The 22,218-nt window shown below is 48.1% G+C and overlaps 1 protein-coding gene across 1 annotated transcript; it reads right to left on the reverse strand.

Annotated features, from left to right (window-relative positions):
- Positions 1-339: 339 nt before the first annotated feature.
- ASCL1 (achaete-scute family bHLH transcription factor 1) lies at positions 340-2,063 on the reverse strand. The gene is made up of 2 exons (XM_045826583.1): positions 795-2,063; positions 340-419 (listed from the first exon to the last, which is right to left on the reverse strand). Exon 1 carries the CDS (start codon positions 1,526-1,528, stop codon positions 842-844), a length of 687 nt encoding a protein of 228 aa, XP_045682539.1. The 5' UTR covers positions 1,529-2,063; the 3' UTR covers positions 340-419; positions 795-841.
- Positions 2,064-22,218: the final 20,155 nt, after the last annotated feature.

Genomic DNA, 22,218 nt, shown 5'->3' on the forward strand with positions numbered 1-22,218 from the left:
TGAGAGGAAAGACATCAACCCATTGCTAGAGGGTTGAGAACTGCGCTTTCACAGAGGGCGGGGAGGTGAGGACACCCAGCCAGCGCCTTCAGCTCTGCCTGTTAGTTCGGGTGGGAGTTGCTATGGGATGTGTGCTGCTCTCTTCTGCCAGGAGCCCGCTGCCGTTGCACACAGGCAGCACTTTGCACACTGACTCAGGTCCTAGTCACTCTTCTCATCTCCGTGAATGACTGGAGTGCAAAGATACGGTTCTGAGCGCATCCCCGCTTTGTGAGAGCCTCGTTTAGCAGGCCAGGGTCGCTTGGCTGGTACTGGAGTTGGTTGCCTTTTTTTTTTTTCCTTCTTTTTTTTTTTTTCGTTTTCCTCCCTTCCAGCATCACTGGCGAGAAAGCACTAAAGATGTAGGTTGTGCAGTCACCCTATAACATAAGGAGAAGAACGGGAGAGGTTAAAGTGAACTCCGAGGCCAGCGTTAAGGGGAATGGGGGTTTAGGGAGGGGGAGGTAGAGCTCCTCTTTTGACAGGTCTTAGGACTCGGTTCTTCGGCGTCCGTCCACCTCACCCCTATCTGCAGTCCTTGCAGACCTGGGCAAAGCCACTCTCAGAGGCCAATGCTGAAAGTAACAAATCAGGATTTCAAATCGACTAACTCGAGCAAGTCCCTGAAATCAATCCCTGTCCCCCTCCCCCGTCTCCGTGGAGACAGTCCCCCTCCTCCAGAGACTAAAGGGAAGGAAAAAAAGATGAGGACAAGGAAACCCCTTTCACCCCCTGCACTCCAAAATGCAACCTACCTGCTTCGAAAGTCCATCGCACTGAGGCCTGGAGCAGGCCAGGCCCCTCAGAACCAGTTGGTGAAATCGAGCAGCTCTTGCTCCTCGGGACTGAGGGGGTCGTAAGAGCCCTCGTCCGATGAGTAGGAGGAGACCGGCGAGCCGGCCATGGAGTTCATGTCGTTGGAGTAGTTGGGGGAGATGGTGGGTGACAGCACGCCGGCCTGGAAGGCAGCGCTCACCGCGTCGTGCTCGTCCAGCAACTGCTGCAGCGCGCGGATGTACTCGACCGCGGAGCGCAGCGTCTCCACCTTGCTCATCTTCTTGTTGGCGGCGCCGTTGGGGACGTGCTCCCGAAGGGTGGCAAAGCCCAGGTTGACCAGCTTGACGCGGTTGCGCTCGCGCTCGTTGCGGCGCGCTACGGCGGCCGGCTGCTGCTGCGGCAGGCTGTAGCCGAACCCGCTGAAGTTGAGCCGGCGTTTGCAGCGCATCAGTTCGGGCGAGGAGGAGCGCTGTCGCTTGACTTGCTTGGGCACGGGCTTGTGACCGCCCCCTGAGGGCTGGCCGTCGGCCGCCGGGCTCAGCTGCGGCGCCTGCGGCTGCTGCTGCGCGCTCTGCGCCGCCGCCGCCGCCGCTGCCGCCGCCGCCGCGGCCGTGGCGAAGAAGCAGGCTGCGGGCGGCAGGAAGGGCTGCTGGGGCTGCGTCTGGGGCTGCTGGCCGGCGCCGCCGCTCTCCATCTTGGCAGAGCTCTCCATGCGCAGCGGCTGCCAAGGAGTCGCGGGATCGCAGCGAGCGGGGGCGCGAGGTGCGGGGCGCGTGAGGGAGACGCAGACACGACTGGGGTGCACGAACAGAGAGGGAAAGAAGGAGAGAGATGAAGAGGGGGTCCGCAGGGGAGTTTAAAATATTACAGAATCCCCGGGAGACTTCGTAGATTGGGAGCAAAGAAAGTGCAAATGCTGTTCCTCCTCCTCCCTCCACTCCTCCTCCTCACTCCCCTCCTCCCTTCGCGGGTTGGCTTCGGGAGCCTCGCGTGGCGCTCGCGTGTGAGGCTGCTGCTAGCGCCTTCTTGTTTTTAAAGAAAAAAAGCAGAAGAAGCAAAAGTCAGTGATGAGCGCGCTCTGCTGAGTCTCCCGTTCCTCTCCCCCTAGGGCTGCGCTTTCTTGCGCCGGGTTTCGATCTCTCCAGCCGTGGGGCAGGCAGTTTTTATTATTTTGTTAACCTCCTTTCTTTCTTATTTCCTTCTTTCGCTCGCCCGCCCTGGCCGGCTCCCTGTCGGTGCGCCGTCCACGTTCCCTGGCCAGAAGTGAGAATGCTGGGCGGCCGGAGTGCGGCTCCCTTTTCAATGGGACACCCAGCCCCACGCGCAGCCCTGGCCCCGCCTTGCCCCCCACTCCCCGCTGCTGCAGCGAGCGGCTGCAGCCCCCACTTCCCCCCTCCTCCTACCTCCACCTCCCACCCACTCCCTAAATTCCCCCCCTCCTCTCCCCCCCCCCCCGCCCCGCGCGTTCCCTGCAGCCGCTCGGTGCAAACTCCCCATTCAGCCGGGTTTGTTGTTGCAGTGCGTGCGCCTGGCGCGTGCCGGGCTCCCGGCTGAATAAACAGGCAGCGCGCTCGGGGCGGGCCGCAGCCGGGGGTGGCTCTACAAAGGGGGGGCGGCGTCACAGGAGGGGCAAAAGTGCTCTGGGAGTTGGGGTGTAAGGGTTGACAGTTTGGGGTGAAGTGCCCTGGGATTCTCCTAAGAACTTGGAGCTCAGCACAGGGGAGGATTTGGACGGAAAAAGCGGCACGGGCTGTGTGGAAGTTAGAGGGGAGCGGGGCTTCATGTTTCCTGTTTTCTTCTCCTACTCACTGTCCTTCGGGGGAGGGGGTCTTCCCTGTCCTTGCACTGCAAATTTGCGATTGAAGTTCAGAAAGATGGGGGCAACACCTCCCAAAGTACTGGACTCTTAAAACTAAAAGTACTGCTAAGACTTCAGTTCCAGTCCCAACGCGTTCTCTCACTAGCTCTGTGGCCCTCGGTAACTGGCATCCTCTCTGAGCCTCAGTTTGCTTGTCTGTTAACAACAGAGGTTGGACTGGATGGTCTGTCATGTTCCACCCAGTTCTAAAAACTGGGTGGTGCTCCCCACAACCGAACCAGTGTGGAACCTTCCGAGGAGAAGGAAGTGGTGGCATTGCGGGCTGGTTGTTATCAGCGCCCTTGCATAGGTGTGCACACACATCAAGGATGCCCCCCCCCGCCCCGATCTCCGGCTGCGTGTATCATCGTCCCTCCAAAGGATAATTTCCGATCCGGTGGAGTTGGGGGGGGGGGTGCATAAAGGCAGTTCTCTGGAATATTCGCGGCTGGATCTGGGGGAAAAGGTGTGGGGCACGGGGTGCAGGGGAGGGTAATGAATCTCATTGAGGGGCTGGAGGAGCTTCCCTGGTTGTTCGGTGCCGCCGCAGGCACCTCGGCGGCCTTGGCGCAGCCTCCATCCCGCCCCAGGCGTGTGCCGGGCGGGCTGGTGGCAGGCGACTGGGAGCCGAGCCCGGCGGAGCCGCGTGTTGGCCCCGCGAGGGAGGGGGAGGCGCTTGCAGCCGTCTCTCAGCCGCTTGGACAGCGCCCGCCCAGGCGCCCTTCCTGGGCCCTCGGCCCTGTCGCGCTGTGGCCGGAGCCTGGTCCAACTTCGGGGCGCCTTGGGACACGGCGCTTCGGAGAAAAGCGGACCGAGCACCGGGTCCCATCTCGTACCGCTGTGTTGTGGAAGGAGGCTGGGGCGTGTCTCAAGTCGCGCCTCCGTAGGCTGAAGGGAGCAGAGGGTAATCACCTGGGTGCCGGGATGCTTGCGGCGAACTATTTAGATAATGACTTCTCATTGGACTTCCCTTTGTGGAGTTGGGCCTTTCCAAAGGAGAGGTGGGGGCGCCTCAGATTGCCGCCCTTGGCGGGTGCGGCCGGCTATGAGTGCTGGGGGACCAATAATGGTGAGCGGTAAGGACGGATGGCTCCCAAGGTTGAGTCACCTCCATTCTCTGCTACAGTTTTCTCTTTTAAAATAGGCGGGTTTGGGAACTATAACCCTGAATCGTGCCAAAAGACTTCAGTTCTGTAAATCCCGCCCCCCCCCCCAGAGCCCCTTCCCATGCAGTAACTTGCTTGCTGACCCCACAGGACTTTGCCGAGCCAGTGGGATTCGCACCCCCACGGCTCGCTCCAGGAAAGGAGCTAAGGGGTCTCCAAATTCACATCGTCTCCATTTCCGGGAACTGGAGGAGGCGTTGAGGCCTAAAGTAGAACCACGCCACCTGCTTTTCAACCCGAGGAAGACTCACCACCTGGCCAAACAGGGTATTCAGGCAGCACTTCTGCCGCTCAGACCCGACCTCTGGGTGCTGGCCGCTAGGAGGCGTCCAAGAAAGGCCTCCTGAGTCCCATCCGCTCCTCTGTAGCAAAATAGTGTTTGTGTTGGGGGGGAGGGAGGGGGGAGCGCGGGGGAGGCACTAACATCCAGGCCTCTAAGTGCGTTTTCTTTCACGTTGGGCTGAACCATGCGCCCTGAGCTCTCTTCCAACTCAGACTCTAAGCATCCCACACTTAAACGTCCATAGTTCTGGCTCCGACCCCTATTCTGAGTTGTAACCATGAACAAGTCCCTCTTCCTCTGTAGCCCTTAGTTTTCCAGTCTGTGCCTGAGGGGCCGTACACTCGCTAATTTCCAGATGGATCTGGGAGAAAGGAAAATCTTCAGATAGACCCCAAGTGTTCTCGGTTTCCTTTTTGGGTGCAGACTCTTGTGCGTGGAGACCCTAATTATCATGGACTTCAGGGCCAGAGCTCACTCGAAACCACCACCACCACACACACACACACACACACACACACACACACACACACACACACACACACACACACACACACACACACACGGGCCTTGTAGCCCGCGGTCAAATAAAAGCACCAAGCAATGAAGCTGCGCACTGTAGCGGCCCTACGCGTTGGCCTCCGCCCAGGAGAAAAGACAGCGGACGCTGGGATCCTTCCGGCCAAAGCTACCGAAACATTTGCCCCTATTCTCCCTGCTCCAGCTTCGAGCCAAAACTCTGGCCTCACGCTCCGAATTCCCGCATCCTATGCTTACTTCCTTACATGTTTGCAAAGCTCTCCAAGACCCCAGGCATTTTCCACCTGCGACTGGAGTACATAAATACAAAGACCGTTCCCCGGCACCATCCCAGCCCAGCACTGTGGGCTCCTCCTTGTTCTCGAACAGGAAAGTAGAGCGATCTAGAATCTCTTTTTGGGAGCTTGCGCCTCTGCCTTCGGGATTGAGTATTACCAAGGGGGGTTTTCCACTGAAATTGGCTTTCTGTTTGTTTTCACTGGTTTGGAGCAAAGGACTGAGGCTCAAGAGCCAATTAGAACCCTGCCTCAGATCCTGTGACCTCGAGTATGACCTCTACCTCCGCACCCCCAACACACACCTGAGAGAATTACCACAGGCTCTCTAATGCCCAAGGAGCTCCAGCTCTTGGGGGAGGGGGTACATACAGCAGATGGGCTCGATTTGACATGCAGGCTTTTTCACTTAAACAGCAGTGTGACCTTGAGCAGACAGCCCGCACTCTGAACCTCAGTTTCCTCCTCTGCCATGTCCACAGTTAGAAAGAACATCTCCTTCCAACTTTTGTGAGATTTCGGAGATGTGTGTGGAGCACTACCAGTCAGGTCTGACTAGGAAAGGGTGAATAAGAACGGCCTTTCTGAAACAACAAGGAAGCCTGCGGCTGCTCACACAGCCCACCCGGTAAAGGGTGTATGGGGGGTGGAGGACCAGTTCTTGCCTTTCCTGGAACCACACTCGGATCGTTGCTACAGCCACTGGGGATCCCATGCCCCCTGTCTCACTGCCCCAGGACCTGGGAATGGGCAATTCCTGTCATTTTTGAGGAATGGTGGTGATGCTTTGAAGTCGAGGTGATGGGAGACGGTAACCAAGTTTTTACCAGAAACAGTAGAAAGTCAGATGAAATGCAGGCAAGCACCCTGGCTGGCACATGGAAGGGACTTCTGCAGGGTCACCGGTTCTGACCTCCCTTGTCACCAGTGGCCCTGACTCCAAGCAAGACCCCAGGATTTACTTGACTGGGACACTCAAGGTTCCATTTATCTAGATGTGAAGGGGAAAAGAATAACTCACCAAGGAGTGCTGGATGACCTCATACCTAATGGAGTAGTGGTGCGCTCTCTGGTCACCTGTCAAGGCTGTCAGGAGAACTAGATCGGATGTTGTTGGATGTTGTTTGTGAATCCGCTTTGAGAATCCCTCCATACACATCAGGGACTGTCACTCTTGTGATGGGGAGGCAGGAGGCTGCCCCTCTTTGGTATGTATGACCCAGAACATAGACATCCTAGAAAAATGGGAAGGTTTCTCATTCTCCTGCATTACAATAAAGGCCTTCATTTCTGTGCCTTCAGGCCCCTCTTCTAGTTAGGGAATCCAGGAGCTACACCGTACTTGAGATAAAACCTTATCCGCATTCCACATCCAGATCTACCTGGAGAATTGGCTTTCCTAGTGATGCATAGGGCTGGTTGCCCCGGAGACAGGAAAGTCTGGTGTCCTGAGTCTCCTGCCACCTTAATTTACACTCACAATAGAAGGCCAGGCCAGGGTCACTCCTGCTCACACACTATCCTCATGTTCCAGAATTGTGATCCTCCTCTCTGCAGAAAGCACTGCTCTTTTTAAAAAGTTTCCTCTGTGCTTTTTTTTTTTAGGAAAGTGAAGTTAATATAAAAAGTGAAATTAGGTTTTTTATTGAACAACTAAAATTATATTTAGAGTGGATCCTGAATAAGAGGCAAGGAGAATACAGAGATGAACACAGGCCTTAGATTGTTGAGTGGACCCAAGAGTTTTAGTGCAGCCCTCAATTTTGGTGAGCTCTAAGCCCCAGTATCTACAGGTATGTCGATAAAAATGAGTGTGCCGGGCATTCTGATATTTGGGTTCCAGTAGCCTCTGCCCTGGGTGTATGCTGCTCTGAGCCTGTGCTTGATGGACACTGTCCTTATGCAGGGAAATGAAGAGTGCATCACTGCACAATCTACTGTCTCCAGGGCACCCTTCCCAAGGTAACTTCAGAAACAGCTGCTGCCCAGCCGGAGTTCAGCCTGACCCGGCGGGGATGGCCTGTTCACGGGGGTAGACTAGCACAAAGTGCAGATTTGGCTCGGCTTCTTGGTCACGGCAGCCAGGCCTGCACCTGCATTAAGGAATCCAGGCTTCTAACAAATATATTTGCTTTTTTCAATACGCCTGAAAAAGAAAAAAAAGCTGGAAAACAAAACAAAAAAAAGCACAAAGTATTATTTTACCATGGCTTTTTGGTTAGGGAGTGGAGGGAGGGGTGGAGGGAGGGGGTAATTTGCAGCCACCCTCATCAGTCCTTTTGAAGTTCTCCAAATAAGGAGAAGTAACGCGAAGTCTTTATTTTTTCTAAAGCCCCATTTACATTATGATTAAATACCTTCCTCGGTTCAGCATAAAGAAAGTCGTTAATCTATATAGCTCTCCAAAGAATCAATACATTCTAAACTTTTGTAGGATTTGTTACACTCTATTTTGTTACAGTAGGCCAGCTCCTCTCTGCCTAGGCACATGGCTTCCCTTCCCTCCCTCCTCCCCACCTTCCCCAAGAATGAAAATAAAGTAAAGGTCTTTCACGGTAAACAAAACCAGCTGATTCTTCACAGAGATCCCATGAATAGCTGGAGAAGAAAAAAAAAACTTACAATAAATGGTGCATTTTTTTCTCTGCTGGGTATAGTATTCAAGGATCAGGGCAGTATTCAAACAGAGGTCCATTTTTTGCTCACAAGAGAGTTTAGAAAAGAAGCGTGGGGTCCATTCAGCGCGTCCCCCCTTCACAATCGCAGGGCTCTATGAAACCTATCTTCCATGCCTTGTCGGAGTGTTTCTGGGGACCAATTAGTGCTTTGTTGCACGGCTTCTTTGCTGCATCTTTGAGCAGCAAGAAAAAAGCGCTCTCGAGTCTCCCCTTATTTTGACCATTTCAGTCATTACTCAGTGTAATAATTAATATGACAACTGGCCGCTCGAGTTTGTATAGAAACACCTCAGCTACAGGAGCGAGTGTGCAGTGGGTGGTAAGGAGCCGCGTATCAGCCGGAGAAGCCACACACACAAAAAGGAATGAATGGCCAGAGAGAAAGAGAAGGAATAAAGATAAAATAGTTGGCACAACGCGGAGGAACATAAAACAGCCTCGAATGGGGAGAGGGAGGGGAAGGGGGACAATTAGAAGGGGAGGGAAAAACACCCTACAGAGGTTAACTTATTTTGAAACTGTTTTCTGAAAAGAACCGTGGGCGTGATTGGCCGGCTTTCAGCCCAGGGCGGTCCAAAATCTCCCCCCAGCCCCAACTTTATGAACTCCCTTGGAACGCAGCAGCGTGGGGGTGGGGGAGAGGGAGGGAAGGCAACCCCCTAAGGTTCTCCCTAAGGTCTCCGCGGTGGTGCACTCAGCCCGCAGCCCAGCCCAAGTTCTCAGCTCCCTGTTTGGCTTCCATCTTTGCATTTGTGCAAAAATCCTGTTCCTCTTTGCTCCAACTTTGGCGCTGGCGATAGGGAAGATCCGCGCAGATGCAGACGATAGAGATGGGTACTACACTACCTCCCCGCGCGGGGGGCGGGGGTGAGTACTGGGGAGACGGCATTTCTCATGCACCCCAACAACTCCGCAACCTTGCCTTGAGGAATAGTGCTCTGCGTCGCTCCTGGCGGAAAGGTCTCCCCTGGCAGCGGGCAGCCTGACTGGGCGCTGCGCCCCAGCCCCCCCGCGCTGTGCCCGCTCTGCCTTTCCTCGCAAGTGCGCCCCGGGGTTGTGACCCGCTCCGTGACGGCATAATAAATAATTAGAGAGTTTAAGCGTGTTAGCCACAGCTCATGCTAATGAGCTAGATAAGGGCTCACGCTAACCCGAAGTGACAGTTTGCATATAGGAGGGAAGGAAAAAAAAAAAAAAAACCCTGCTATTTTCCCTCAACTTGATTGCTCCTTCTCGAATTCCCTTCCCCCATTCCTCTGGATTTCCCTCTTTTCATATCCCTCTACCTCCCAGCACACACACACGCGCACACACATGCACACACCCTACACTACCTTGACCCTTCTTCCTCAGTCTATCCCCCTGCCCACTGCATTGTGACGTCACAAAGTCGCGGGTGCCTACGTGTGACCTGCCAGGAAAGTTCACTACCAGTGCGTCCTGGCCAGGCTCAGCGACCAGGCGGTTCCTGTGCCGTTCCTTACACAGTGTGCAACGCACCAAGGCTCCCATTCTTCCGAAATAACTTTGAAGCTCAGGTCAGGGGCCTCTGAGAACTCCAGGGCCCTCGCGCGCCCTTGGGCGCTCTCTGTGTGCTCACCACCGAGAGCAGAGCTGTCCCCTGGGGCGATGACCGCAGGCGCCGGAGCCCAGGAGCTCCTAAAACGCTCCTGCCGCCTCCTGAAAGCAGGGGCAGTTTGCCGAAGTGACTGAGGTCAGTCGTGTGTCCCCATTGTGTGGCCACGTGTCCCGTGTCCATCATCACCTCCTCAAAGTCCGAGCTGAGCCCGACTCCTTGCGGCGCGGTCTGGGAATGCTCTGGCCTATAAATCAGCCGGCGGCTGCAAGTTCTCCCTCCACCTCCGCGCAGACCTGAACGCCGGCTCCGGGGGCCGAGGAGCAAGTTTGCTGGAACCAAGTTAGGAGCAAGCAGCCTGCCACAGCTTGATGTCCAAGTGGAAAACTGTGCGCCCCCAGGTCGTCGCCTTAGTTCCCGCCCCCTTCCCCAGGTCTAGTGTGCACCACTGTCAGGGGCGCTTTTTTTTTTTTTTGAAAAGTAGGGGAAAGAAGAAGGTGGTTGTTCATACATGGATATTCCTTGACATGGAATCTTAAAGAAACAGCAACAAAAGCAAAATTAAATGATTAGATATTTGTAAAATGCAGAGAACAGTGTCTGGCACACACTGAACACTGTATTTGTGTCAGTCAATACATGCAAGAGTATCGACTACCTAAAGGGGGTGTACATGCTCTCCATCTAAGATAGTAATGTTCAACCGGTATGCCACAAGAATTTTTAAACGTGCAGTACCTGACTACGTAGTCAGGGGCACTGACCTCTTTCCCTTTTGCTTGTCAAATAAAAAAATGACAACAGCCTGACTGGTGTGGCTCAGGGGATGGGCGTCCTCCCTCACACTGAAAGGCAGATATGGATTCCCAGTCAGGGCACAGGTCTGGGTCTTGGGCTAGGTCCCTGGTTGATGGCCAGAGAGAAGCAACCACTCCATGTTTCTCCCCTGCACGGATGTTTCTCTCCTCTCTTTCTCCCTCCTTTTCCCTTTCTCTAAAAAAACCACAAAATCTTTTTTTTAATGACAACAGCTAACACAACAATAGTCACCTGCTATGAATGATAAAAAGTTATGCTTATTTTTTGTCAGATTGGCAAAAAAATTGGGGGGGGGGGGTGCCACAGAATTTTAGTAATTTATGTGTGCCAAAAGATGACAAAGGTTGAAAATTGCTGATCTAAGATGTTAGATCAGCAATGTTAGATGTAAAATGATCAAGGTTGATCATGCTCATTGATTCACCAAAAACTATTGAACACAGTCTGAGGGGAACAAGATAACTATTCCCTCTGACAAGTCCGCAGTTGGGGGCGGGGGGAGGGGGCAGAAAAGGAAGTGTACCAGAACAGAAGGTCCATGAACACACAGTGGGGACAACTGATGGAGAGCCCTCCTCCCCCGTGCTCCATCAGTCCTTGGACTCCCACTTTTCCCCATCTGCCAGGTAACCCCCAAATAAATATGCAGCCTACATTAAAAAGGTGGACTTCTTGCGCAAACACATCCTAAAGTCATCCAGCCCCTCTTCCCCAACCAGATGGTGGTCTCTAAGCTTCTGCTATATGACAATTCCTGAGCAAGCACTAATGAACTACACACACTGTAAACACCTATTAGTGTTAGGTGCAGTGAAAAGGCAGGCCATTTGAAATTAAGACGGACTTCATGTTTTAGAGCTTTCTAGCTGTGTGTCTCGGGGCGAACTGCTCACCCTCTCCCAGGCTCTCTGTCTACAAAATGAGGGGCTGAGACGCCTCCTCTCCAGCTCTGACGACACCGACAATACAGACACAACCCCATGACCCCCTAGTGGCGACGGTTTTCCCCTTTGAGCAAACATCTTCTGCTCCCCCCTCCCCCGCTCGCCCGGCCCCAAGAACCGTGAGCGGGTAACATCTACAGGCTGCTTCATGAGGTAGACCAGTCCTTGCTGGTGCCAGGATTTGGGCTCCTGATGGCCAGAAGGCGGCGTTGGGGTTCAGCACGGATTTCGCCTGGGAACTGGGGTAGGAGGTGGGCCATTGGCTCATCGGTATTCACATGCAAAGGGAAGACGTTCACTACTCTCGCGAACAACTTTACTTGGGACACAGGATTCCTCACTACTTGCCTGAGCAGTTTTAAATTTGAGATTCGGGGGCCCGGAAATGCTCGAAAATTCTCCTTTGCGCATTGTGTGAGTCGCGTGCCACCTGCCGGTCGTTCTCCGAACTGCTGCGGAATTTGTGCAAAAACCCAATCCTTAACACAAGTTAGTTAGTTACCTGTTCCACACGATTCAGTTCAACCGTGAAGCACCGGCCTGCCCGTATCACGTCCTACAAAATACCCACAGTAGGGATATATGAGGTGCCTGTTAGTATTCGGATTCTTCATCTTCATCCCAGACCCACCAAATCAGAATCTGGCCCATCTGGCTTTATAACAAGTTCGAGTAGTTCTTTTGTACACTGAAGATGAAGAACTAGGACTCGAGGTATTTGGGGGTGATAAGACACAGTTTCCATTATTCAGACCCATGAAGAACAAATCTCTTCTGATAACAGACGTTACACTAGTCCCATAAAGATACTTTCTTTGGGTAAAGAGGTGCCCTGGTGACTTCTAAAGGGGGTGAAGAGAATTGGTAAGTTATTTTTTTAAAGATTTTATTTATTTATTTTTTAGAGAGGGAAGGGAGGGAGAAAGAGCGAGAGACAGAAACATCAATGTGCGGTTGCTGGGGGCCATGGCCTGAAACCTACGCATGTGCCTTGACTAGGAATCGAACCTGCGATACTTTGGTTCGCAGCGGGTGCTCAATCCACTGAGCTATGCCAGCCAGGGCAGAGAATTGGTAAGTTACTACGAAGGTGGTCTTTGGAGGTGGATGGTTAGAAATTCGCAGTGGAAAGGAAACAGTCGTGGAAACAGCTTGCCCAGCCTGGAGCCTTTGGCTTCCTGACTCAGAGACTCTGACAGCCTTAACCTCACTCCCCTTTGACCACCCCTTTCAAAGCTACACCCTGGGTTTTTTTCTGCACCCAGAACAGCTCCACCTTGGACATGTTCACTTTCCGTCCTCCATTGTGATTCCTTCTCATTCTCGTTTCCGCTGCACCTGTCCCGAGCCTCCTCTCCCAAACTCTGTTTCTTAGCAACCTGGTCTCTCCCCACAGTTCAGTTTGGGAGGTGTGATTGATTATTCCACCTACAACCTATAAAATTCTTACCTTTCCAACACCCCCCCCAAAAAAAACCCCAAAACAAAACAGCCAACTCATTCCTTGACCTTATGACCTTCACTCAGTCATATGTTTAAGTTCAACCCACCGCTCTGAAGTTCACCACCGCTGGAGTTCCTAACTCTAATGGCTACATTTATGTGCCATCTTGACTGGGCCCAAAATGTTTATTTGGTTAAACAGTTTTCTGCGCATGTCTCTGAGTGTTCTAGGTAAGTTAACACTTGAATTGTAGACTTTGTGGAGCAGATGGACCTCCCCAGTATGGGACGGCCTCATGCAGTCTGTTGAGGGCAAGAACAGAACCAAAAAGATGCATAAGGGAGAATCCACACCCACTTTCTCTCTCTCATTGCCTTCCAACTGGGACACCAGTCTTCTCCTGCCTTCAGACCGGACTCAGACTGGAACTACACCATCCGCTCTCTTGCGCCTCCAGCTTGTTGACTGAAGATTTTGGTACTTCTGAGCTGTTAAAACCACTTGAGCCATTTCTTATTATCTCTCGATAGATAGATAGATGAGATATAGATAGAGATAGATCTCCAATTGGCTCTGTTTCTCTGAAGAATCCAAACTAACGCACTCACACACTCACCAGTGACTCCATTTTGCTCTAGGTAGTAGCTACTTCAGGCCCCACTGTATGCATTGCCCCAGTGCATTTGACATTGGAGACTGCTCACCTCTTACTGTTCTCCTCTTCACCGCCTGCCATGACTCTCATCCCTTGCATATGTTCTTTTCAGTATTAGCTTTTAGTTTCCCATTTCCTGCATAAAGCCATCCAATGACACATGTCTTTAAGGTTTAGCTTCTACTTTTTTTTTTTTGCTGATGATTCCTTATTTCTAGTCCAGAACTCTCCTTGGGATCTCAAACCGTGTGACCAGCATCCCTCCTAGGGTGTTCCACTGGGTAGCAAGTGCAACATATTTGAAACTGGGCTCGTTTTTCTAACTCCCTCGAATCTCTACCTTCCTTGTGTTCTTTAATTCAGGGCTTGGCATCGTCTGCCCACACTTTCAAAACAAAATCCTGGGAGTTATCTTACACTCTCCCTGTCTCTCATACCTCTCCATAATTACCAAGTCTTTAAACATACGTAACACACACATATATACACAATGTATGTATATCATTTCCTTCCTGTCTATCACTCACATCATTGCCCTATTTCAATAGTCTCCCAGTTTCATCTTCCTCAGATATCTTCTCCTCACTGACACCAGAATGATCTAACTAAATGACATGGTCAATATAAAAGGCATCGGAGTATAAAGAAATGGTGCTTTATATAACAGCCCAGGCAAAACTCTCTTTTCAAAGTATAACATCCTCTATTGCTCCTCTATTAAAAACCTATCAATGGCTTCCCATTTTCTTATAAGAGTCCAGTGTCTCTGAAGCTCCATAACAGCAGGGATTCCACTTGACCTCATTCCATATGTCTAGTTCTCAGTATGGAGTCTGAAACAAGGCAGGTGCTCAATGAACACTTGTTGTTTGAGTGAATAGTCTTGGTGGAACTAAAATTATTTTGATGGTGTAAGATGTATGCATCTGTGATGCAGCAAGTGGCATGCAAAAGCTTTTAATGAAGAATTTAAAAAACTTGGAAGAAACTCTTCACCCCTCTGGGCATGTCCCCCTCATTTACCACAGGCATGAGCATTTACCCTTTGGCCTAGGCTCTCTAGGATCAGTAGTGATCTTTCCATGTGTATCTTCTCAACCTCAAGGTCTTCTCTGCACGGGACATTCAAAGCCTCGTATATAGCAGGTACTTGATCAATATTAATTCTAGTTGATACTGATGGTATCATGCAATGAGTGTTATTAACCTACCAGAACTCTTTGTGTATATTTTTACAATTGTTTGAAAGAGGGACAATGGGAGGAGCAGGGGCCATGTGTTGGTGAGTGAGCTCTGGCACATGTCTTGGTTCTTGAAGAGCAGAGAAGAAGCCGTTTCTGAGAATGGCGCTGTCTCCATCTACTCAGTAGCCGATGAGCCATCTTTGACCTGTTTCTCCTCTTACCTACCACATCTGAACCAATTCCTTTTTTCACCCTCAGCAAGTAATGACTGCAGTCACCTGGATGACTAACGACTGCAGAACCTAGCTTTCAAATACTCCACCCTGCCAAGGCTCTGCAGGTGCCAGGGGTCTCTGAGTGGGCAGGGTTGTTTATCCCACCCTCTCCTTCAGGAGAGGGCTCTGTTCTCTCTCAAGAGCCAGAGGGAAAGGGTGATGGTGCTTTTCCCAACCCTAACGTCACTATCCCCGGTCTTTTGCCTCCTTTCCCACGAGACCACAATTTTTCCAATTTCTCATCCATACAATGGGAATAGTAAAATTTTATCTCATTAGACTTTATAGTGGAGTAAATAAGATGGCCTCTGCAATATGCCTGGTACTCAGTAAATATTTGAGTGTTGAATAAATATTTGTTCTTTCCCACCAGAGAAGATGATGGAAAAAATAAGGCTGAGGAAAACCTCATATATAGCTCATAGAAGTTCAGTATAGCTTTGGGCAAATTCTCTAGGCAAGCTACCTTTTTGTTCAACTTTCATTCCTTACATGCATTTAAATGGAAAAATAAAAGATGATAAAAAATGATCTCTCTTCTAATCCCACTGGCTATAGAAAATGACTATCATTTTTTGTTATTGTATGACTCAACATATCTGCACAATGGGAAATGCAAAATTTTGCATATTATTTTAATCAATAACTAGTTTGATTTTGTACATTTAAGATATAATTTTTATGATTCAAAAATATTTTTTCTCTGCATGTATAATGTGAATAAGCTGTTATTAATGTAATTGTTCCCCTATTGCTGAGACTGTGTCTAAACTTTTTGAATACTGTTGCTTTGAACACTTTCGTGAATATTTTTCTACATATATGAATTGAGTACTATGTATCAGGAACAAGGCTGAGTTCTGGAAATCAGAATGACTAATGTCATAGTTGCTGGTTTGAGAGCTCTTAATCCAGGAGACAAAAGTGAAAACAAAACCGAAAGAAGGTTGATGAATCTGGTTACAGAGGTTAGTTCAAGACGCTATGTGAGCCAAGGTGGGGTGACCACCTCTGACTGCAGCCAATTAGTCAGAGAAGTGCTTCCAGAAGATGTGGTACTTGGGTTGACCAGGTGAGTACCAGCCCTAACTCCTAAGCCACACCATTGTGGTAGGCTCCCCTAGCACTGACCTTGGATTTTCCTTCAGATAGACTCCCACCCTGATCTGCCTGGATTTGACACTAATGCTCTGTTGAGCAATAGCTGAACCCACTCTGCTCCAAAATGTCTCCAGTCCCTGGGTGACACTGTTTTCCTGCCCTCTGAGGCACATGGTTTTAATTCAGTCTTACTTATGGCTTTGCAGCCATAGTTATAGTAGGTGGGATGATGGTCTATGTTTAGCAACCCACTGACTTCACAGTTGTAGGGTTTGATGATGTGCATGGTGTAAATATCCCCATTATGGCAGATTTCAAGCTACCAGTGTGAAAAAGGAGTTGAGAAGAAATATGCAGTATCTATTATTGTGTAATAGTTATACCACACAGATATAATGGGCATAGGCAACCTTAGGAACATGCATAATGAAATTTAGTAAAATAATTATAAAATCAATTTTGAGTATTATCTTTCTTTTTGATGTCATTTGTTTAATTTTGTCAGTTTATGTAATTTAGTTAATAATCATAGAAGTGTTTAGCAAAGGGCTCACTGAACTCCTGAAAGATCAACCCTAGGTATTCTGTATACAATTGACTTAAATCCACCTCCCCAAAGCATTTTATCTTTTTCATAACACATCTTTTTAAAACTTTATTTCTTACAACCACATCAAAATTACAACTAAAATATAAAATAACCAACAATCAGAACTATTAGAAATCAAATTGTATGGGAGCCTGACAACTGCAGAATTAAAGAAACCATGTCCATCCAGACTGGTAGGAGGGGCAGAGATGTGAAACGGGCTGGTCCTGCATCCATGCATGGTGGGTAAAAATTTGGGAGGGAGAGGTCGGGAGTTAGGATTCCCAGCCCCACACTAGCCCTGCCACAGCCTAGGCTTCCAGTGTCAGGAAAATAAGTCCCAACTCTTCCTGGATGCAAGACACAGTGGGGATGAGTCAGTGGAAGAAACTACCAAGCAGTTTCTCATAAAGAACCCACACACAGACTTACTCAGACTCACTCTCTCTGAGCTCCAGAACCAGGGGATCAGCTTGAAAAGCACCAATGGTGTATAGGGAGAAACTGAAGTGTGTGGCACCAAGGCTAGAGCTGGGAGACAGCTTTCTCCTAGACAGAAAGGCAGGCAGAGGCCCTTGTCTCTTTTCTGAGCCCTACCCTCACAGAGCCACAGAACTGGCAGGTGGGTACCATATCTGAGACTCCATCAAACTGGCTAACACTATTGGCCTTTCGCTGGAGATCCCCTGAGACTCTGTCCTACCCAAATTACAGGCCCACCCAAGTTGTTAACCATGACTTTCCCATATGAATGACTGGTGTTGGCTCATGCTTCACAACTTCCTAAACCCTATTAAACAAGCAATGATAGCCTCAGTAAGTCCCCAGCCCCCATAACTCTTGCTAAGTGGCTCCAGGCCCAGCATTAACACCAACCAGCCTAGATCCACAGCTTGGCTTTGCCTGGGAATCTCCAAACCCAGCACTAGTAGCAGCCATCTCAGATTGCTTCATACCTCATGCAGGATGGCCCCTGGCAGGACACAGGTAAGGGCTGACCTTGGCCTGCACCACCCAGGAAACCCCAGAACCTGTGCACCCTAGTGGACAGTTACAGAACAAGTTGGAGCACCATCACTCCGCCCCTGAATAGCTGACCCTCCATAGAGGGTGGAGGTTGGTGGTTAATGGTCATAGCCAGTCCTTGCAGCTGACTGGCCTAGATAAATCCCTCGCATTGACCTGCCAACAGTAATCAAGTCTCAGCTACAAGAGCAGGGTGTACTCAGCTCACATGAAGGGCACACCTCAAGTACCCAGCTTGGGTGATGGGGGAGGCTGTGCCACTGGATCCTGCAGGACACCTGCTATATTAGGCCACTCTACCAAGGCGTAGAGTCATAGCAGCTCTACCTAACACATAGAAACAAACACAGGGAGGCTGCCAAAATGAGGAGACAATGAAACGTGGTTTAAATAAAAGAACAGATCCAAACTTCAGAAAAAGAACTAAACCAAATGGAGATAAGCCATTTATCAGATACAGAGTTTAAAACACTGGTTATAAGAACACTCAAGGAACTTAATGAGGATCTCAACAGCATAAGAAATATCCAGTCTGAAATGAAGGATACACTAATTGAAATAAAAAACAATTTACAACAACAGTGGAGTGGACGAAGTCTAGAATGAAATCAGTGATTTCATAAGAAAGCAAAAATCAACCAATCAGAACAACAAGACAAAAAAAGAATAAAAAAAATTGAGGATAGTGTAAACAGCCTCTGGGACAACTTCAAGAAGTACAACATTTGTATCATCAGGGTGCCAGAAGGAGAAGAGAAAGAGCAAGAAATTGGAAACCTATTTGTAAAAAATAATGAAAGAAAACTCCCCTAACTTGGTGAAGGAAATGGACATACAAGTTCAGGAAACACGGAGAGTCCCAAATAAGGTGGATGCAAAGAGGTCCACTCCAAGACACATCATAATTAAAACACCAATGGTTAAAGGTAAAGAGAGAATCTTAAAAGCAACAAGAGAAAAGAATTTAGTTACCTATAGGGAAGTTCCCATAAAACTGTCAACTGATTTCCCAAAAGAAACTTTGCAGGCTTGCCCTCGGTGGTGTGGCTCAGTGGATCGAGTGCTGGTCTGTGAACTGAAGGGTTGCCAGTTTGAGTTCCAGTTAGGCCACATGCCTGGTTGCAGGCCAGGTCCCTAGTTGGGGGAGGCAACCTATTGATGTATCCCTCCCCTCACACATTGATATTTCCTCCTTCTCTTTCTCCCTCCCATCTCCTCTCTCTAAAGGTAAATAAATAAAAATCTTTTTTAAAAAAAGAAACTTGCAGACTAGAAGGGGTTGGCAAGAAATATTCAAAGTCAAGATTGCTCTACCCAGCAAAGCTATCATTTAGAATAGAAGGGCAGATAAAGAGCTTCCCAGACAAGAAAAAATCAGAGGAGTTCATCATCACCAAACCATTATTATATGAAATGTTAAAGACACTTATTTTAGAAAAAGATCAAAACTATGAACAATAAAATGCAATAACTACATATCTATCAACAGTTGAATCTAAAAACAAACTAAGTAAATACATGAATACAGAGAACATTTTGGTGGTTGCCAGATGGGAGGAGGGTGTGGGGAAATAAGTGAAGAGGTGAGGGGATTAAGAAATACAAATAGGTAGTTACAGAGTAGCCATGGGGATGTAAAGTACAGTGTAGGAAATGGAGCAGCCAAAGAACTTATATGCATGGCCCCTGGACATGAACAACGGTGTTGGTGTTGCCTGAGGGAGTGGAGGGGACTGGATGGAGTGGGGGGCAAAGGGGGAAAAACTGGGACAACTGTAATAGCATATCAATAACTATAATTAAAACAATAAAGCTTTATTTCTGGGTTATTATCAGAACTGACCATGTTGTTTTGTCTCCTTGTTAACTGGCCATGTTCCCTAACAGAAGGTGAGATCAGTGACTGCTCTGTTTATCAGAGCCTAGAAGAGTGCCCGACACATAGTATATGCTCAACACATACTTGTTGGATGAGTGAGTATATGAAAGACAATACTCAGTGCCTCACTCTGATATTGTCCAAAAGGGATGATAATGTAAGAGTTCCAGAGTCTTGGGAGTTTATATGTGTGTGTCATTTAATAAACCTGTGATCAAATGCACTTCATTTACAAACTGATTTTATTATGACCCCAAGAAATGTCCAAGTTCTGCTAAGAATTCCTGGAAAAGCCCACTATAAATCTTATTTTGATACGAACCATGACTTCATAGAATAATTGTGTTTGGTTTGTGTGGGCATTGGTTGGTAGTGGTCTTCAGATCTGTAGGTTGTCTGTGCAGGAAAAGTGAGACTAAAAAGAAATATAACAGAAATGAGGCTCTGAAGAAGCTCACAGCCCAGCTGACTCTGTAGGTGGAAATTTCCCAAGTTTTTGCAATGAGATGCGCATTGTCCTCTAAGTTCTGATGAGGAAAGTGTGGTTCTTGGACAGATAAACCCATCTTAAATACTGTTCCCATGTTTCTTATATTGTTAGAACCAGATTTGGCTGTGAGTGACAGAAATTTCAAAATAATAGAGGCTTTAGCAATTTTTTCTCCTAAATCTAAGTCAGCAGCCCTAGGCTGCTGGAGTGATGCTCTATGGTGTCCAAAAACCAGACTCCTTTTAGCTTGATTCTTTTTGCTCTGAAAAGCATGGCTCCCATTCTTAAACCTACCTCAGAATCCAATATGGCTGCTCCAGCTGCAGTCAGCGTTTCTATATTCTGACCTGCAAGGAGGAGATTGTAGAAAGACAAGGGTGTACTTTCTTTAAGGACTCTTCTTAGATGTTGCACAGACTTCTTGTATTTCTTTGGTCAAATATTAGACCTTTAGTTATACCTAGTTGCAAAAAACGCTGGGAACTGTAGTTTTCATTCTGGGAAGACTTGGGGCTGAATAACTTACATTCAGAGCTTCTATTTCCATGAGAGAGAAAGAAAGAAAACAGGGTGATGGGTCACATATGCCACATCCATTTCTTCCTCCTCAGGTGGGCCAAGCAGTTCCTCAACATCAGTGTAACAGCATCAATGTAACAGCTAGGCTGATTCACCACACTTCTATGAAATTGGCCAGTAAGGAAAAACCAAGCTCAAATGGATTTAGACAGTTTATTGCTCAGAGCACAATAAGCAACGTGAGTTTCACTGTCCACCAAGTCCCATAGGAGTCAATGTCGGCTGACTTCACAGGGTGGGAGAGAGTGAATCCACGGAGATGCTGAGCACACATTGAATCTGTTTCATGGCTGAGGAACACTGGGCATAGGGAACTCTGACCTTGTGAGACCCCCTTGTACAGGGGCTCTCACAGGTTCTCCACCGTTTTCTCCAAAAGAGAGGCAGTGTCTTTACCCTGAAATGTAAGCAAATTTTGTCTGGGGAGAGAAGGCATTATCATGGAGTATCTTTGGAGATGGAGATGTTCTCTGTCATATTGATCAAGAAACAAATCTGAAATGTGACCAAGGTTGTTGCACAAACCCCAAACAAAATCTTTGTAAAGGAAGTCCAGGAAATGTGGAAATGCCATGAAAATTACCTCCCTACATACCCCATTTCCAAATTCTGCATAAATGCATAGACCTAGTTAAATATTTAAGGGAATTTTCTCAAAAATTTTGAAACACATACATTAGTTTCCTACTCTAAGAGTATGTTAAATTTTCACACAGGTCTATAAGGGGACAAGGATCAGGATGTTTAGCTCACTACTATTTGGGGGTGGTGAGAAGTTAGAGACAGCTTAGGTGTCCATCACTGGGGAATGGAGACATCAAATGGGATGGATACACACTATGGAATACTATATACCAGTAAAAAAGCAAAGAACTAGATGTACAGTTACCAGCATAGCAAGATCCTAAGAACATAGTTGAAAGAAAAAAGTTAGAAACTACAAAATCTGTATTACCTCTATATACTATAATAAAACCTATACTACAACATCACTCATATCCATGAAAAAATACATACGTGCACCAAGATATCCATGCATTTTAAAAATCCAAGGCTAAATATAAACCATAGTAGGGACATTGACTCTAGGGGATGAAAATTGCAGTGGGGAATAAGATAAAAGAGAATAAATAAATAAATCAAGAGAGGGGCCTTGGAGATTTCATGTGCTATGAACTCATAGGTTATGATTAACTCAACCCTCTACAAAGGACATTAAGTGAAAAGGGACTGATAACCAGCAGTGGTTTGGAAATCTTTAACTTCCAAATCAGTGAAGGTCAACTTCAAGTGTACTAGGTTCGCAATCACACATCCTGCGACATGGTACCAGCTCTTTGTGGCCATTGACACTCATTGGTTTATGAGCTGACTTCTTGGACCCCTTCTAGACTTACACTGTCAGTACAATTTTCTTAGGACCCAGTACCACCCTCGTCAGTAACAGCAACACATGGGGCTCTGTCCAAACTGAGAAGAGTTTAAAAATCATCTATGAGATTTATGTTATGAGCAATCTCATCTTAGGTGAGGTTTTGTCTTAGTGTATGAATACATTTCATCTGTTTCTTTCTCTTGTTTTTTTTTAACCAGAATAAAAATCGTTAAAGACACTGTTAGCGTTTTTCTCTGAGTAGTGGACAATTAAGTATGTTCTCCTCTCAGCCCAGATCTGGGGCTTTTTTGGGTCTGAGGTGGGATTTGAAGTTCCATTTGTAGCTGATGTGAGGAGAAAAAGAAGTGCTATTATTGGGTTGTCCTAAAAAGAAATCCCTATTTCAAAAAGGAAAGAAAGAGTATTTAGGAGCCAACACTTTGGAATCAGGTGAAATGTAGTGTGACTTGGGATTACTTATTTAAACTTCCTGGGCCTTCCTTCTTTATAAAGTGGGGAGACATAATTCACAGGGATGTTGAGCCAAAAAAAAAAAAAAAAAGGAAAGGACACTCATGGAGAGCTTAGCATAGTGTCTAACATACGGTGTTCATGGAAATAAGTAGGTGTCTTTGCTTATGTATTGCATGCTTTTGTATTGGTGGTGGT

This window comes from Phyllostomus hastatus, unplaced genomic scaffold (genome assembly GCF_019186645.2).
Source record: "Phyllostomus hastatus isolate PE091 unplaced genomic scaffold, TTU_PhHast_1.1 phas_scaffold_755, whole genome shotgun sequence".
NCBI lineage: Eukaryota > Metazoa > Chordata > Mammalia > Chiroptera > Phyllostomidae > Phyllostomus > Phyllostomus hastatus.

Bases quoted from the DNA above. Each gene is read 5' to 3' on its own strand.
- ASCL1 (XM_045826583.1), bottom strand. From the start codon at position 1,528: ATGGAGAGCTCTGCCAAGATGGAGAGCGGCGGCGCCGGCCAGCAGCCC.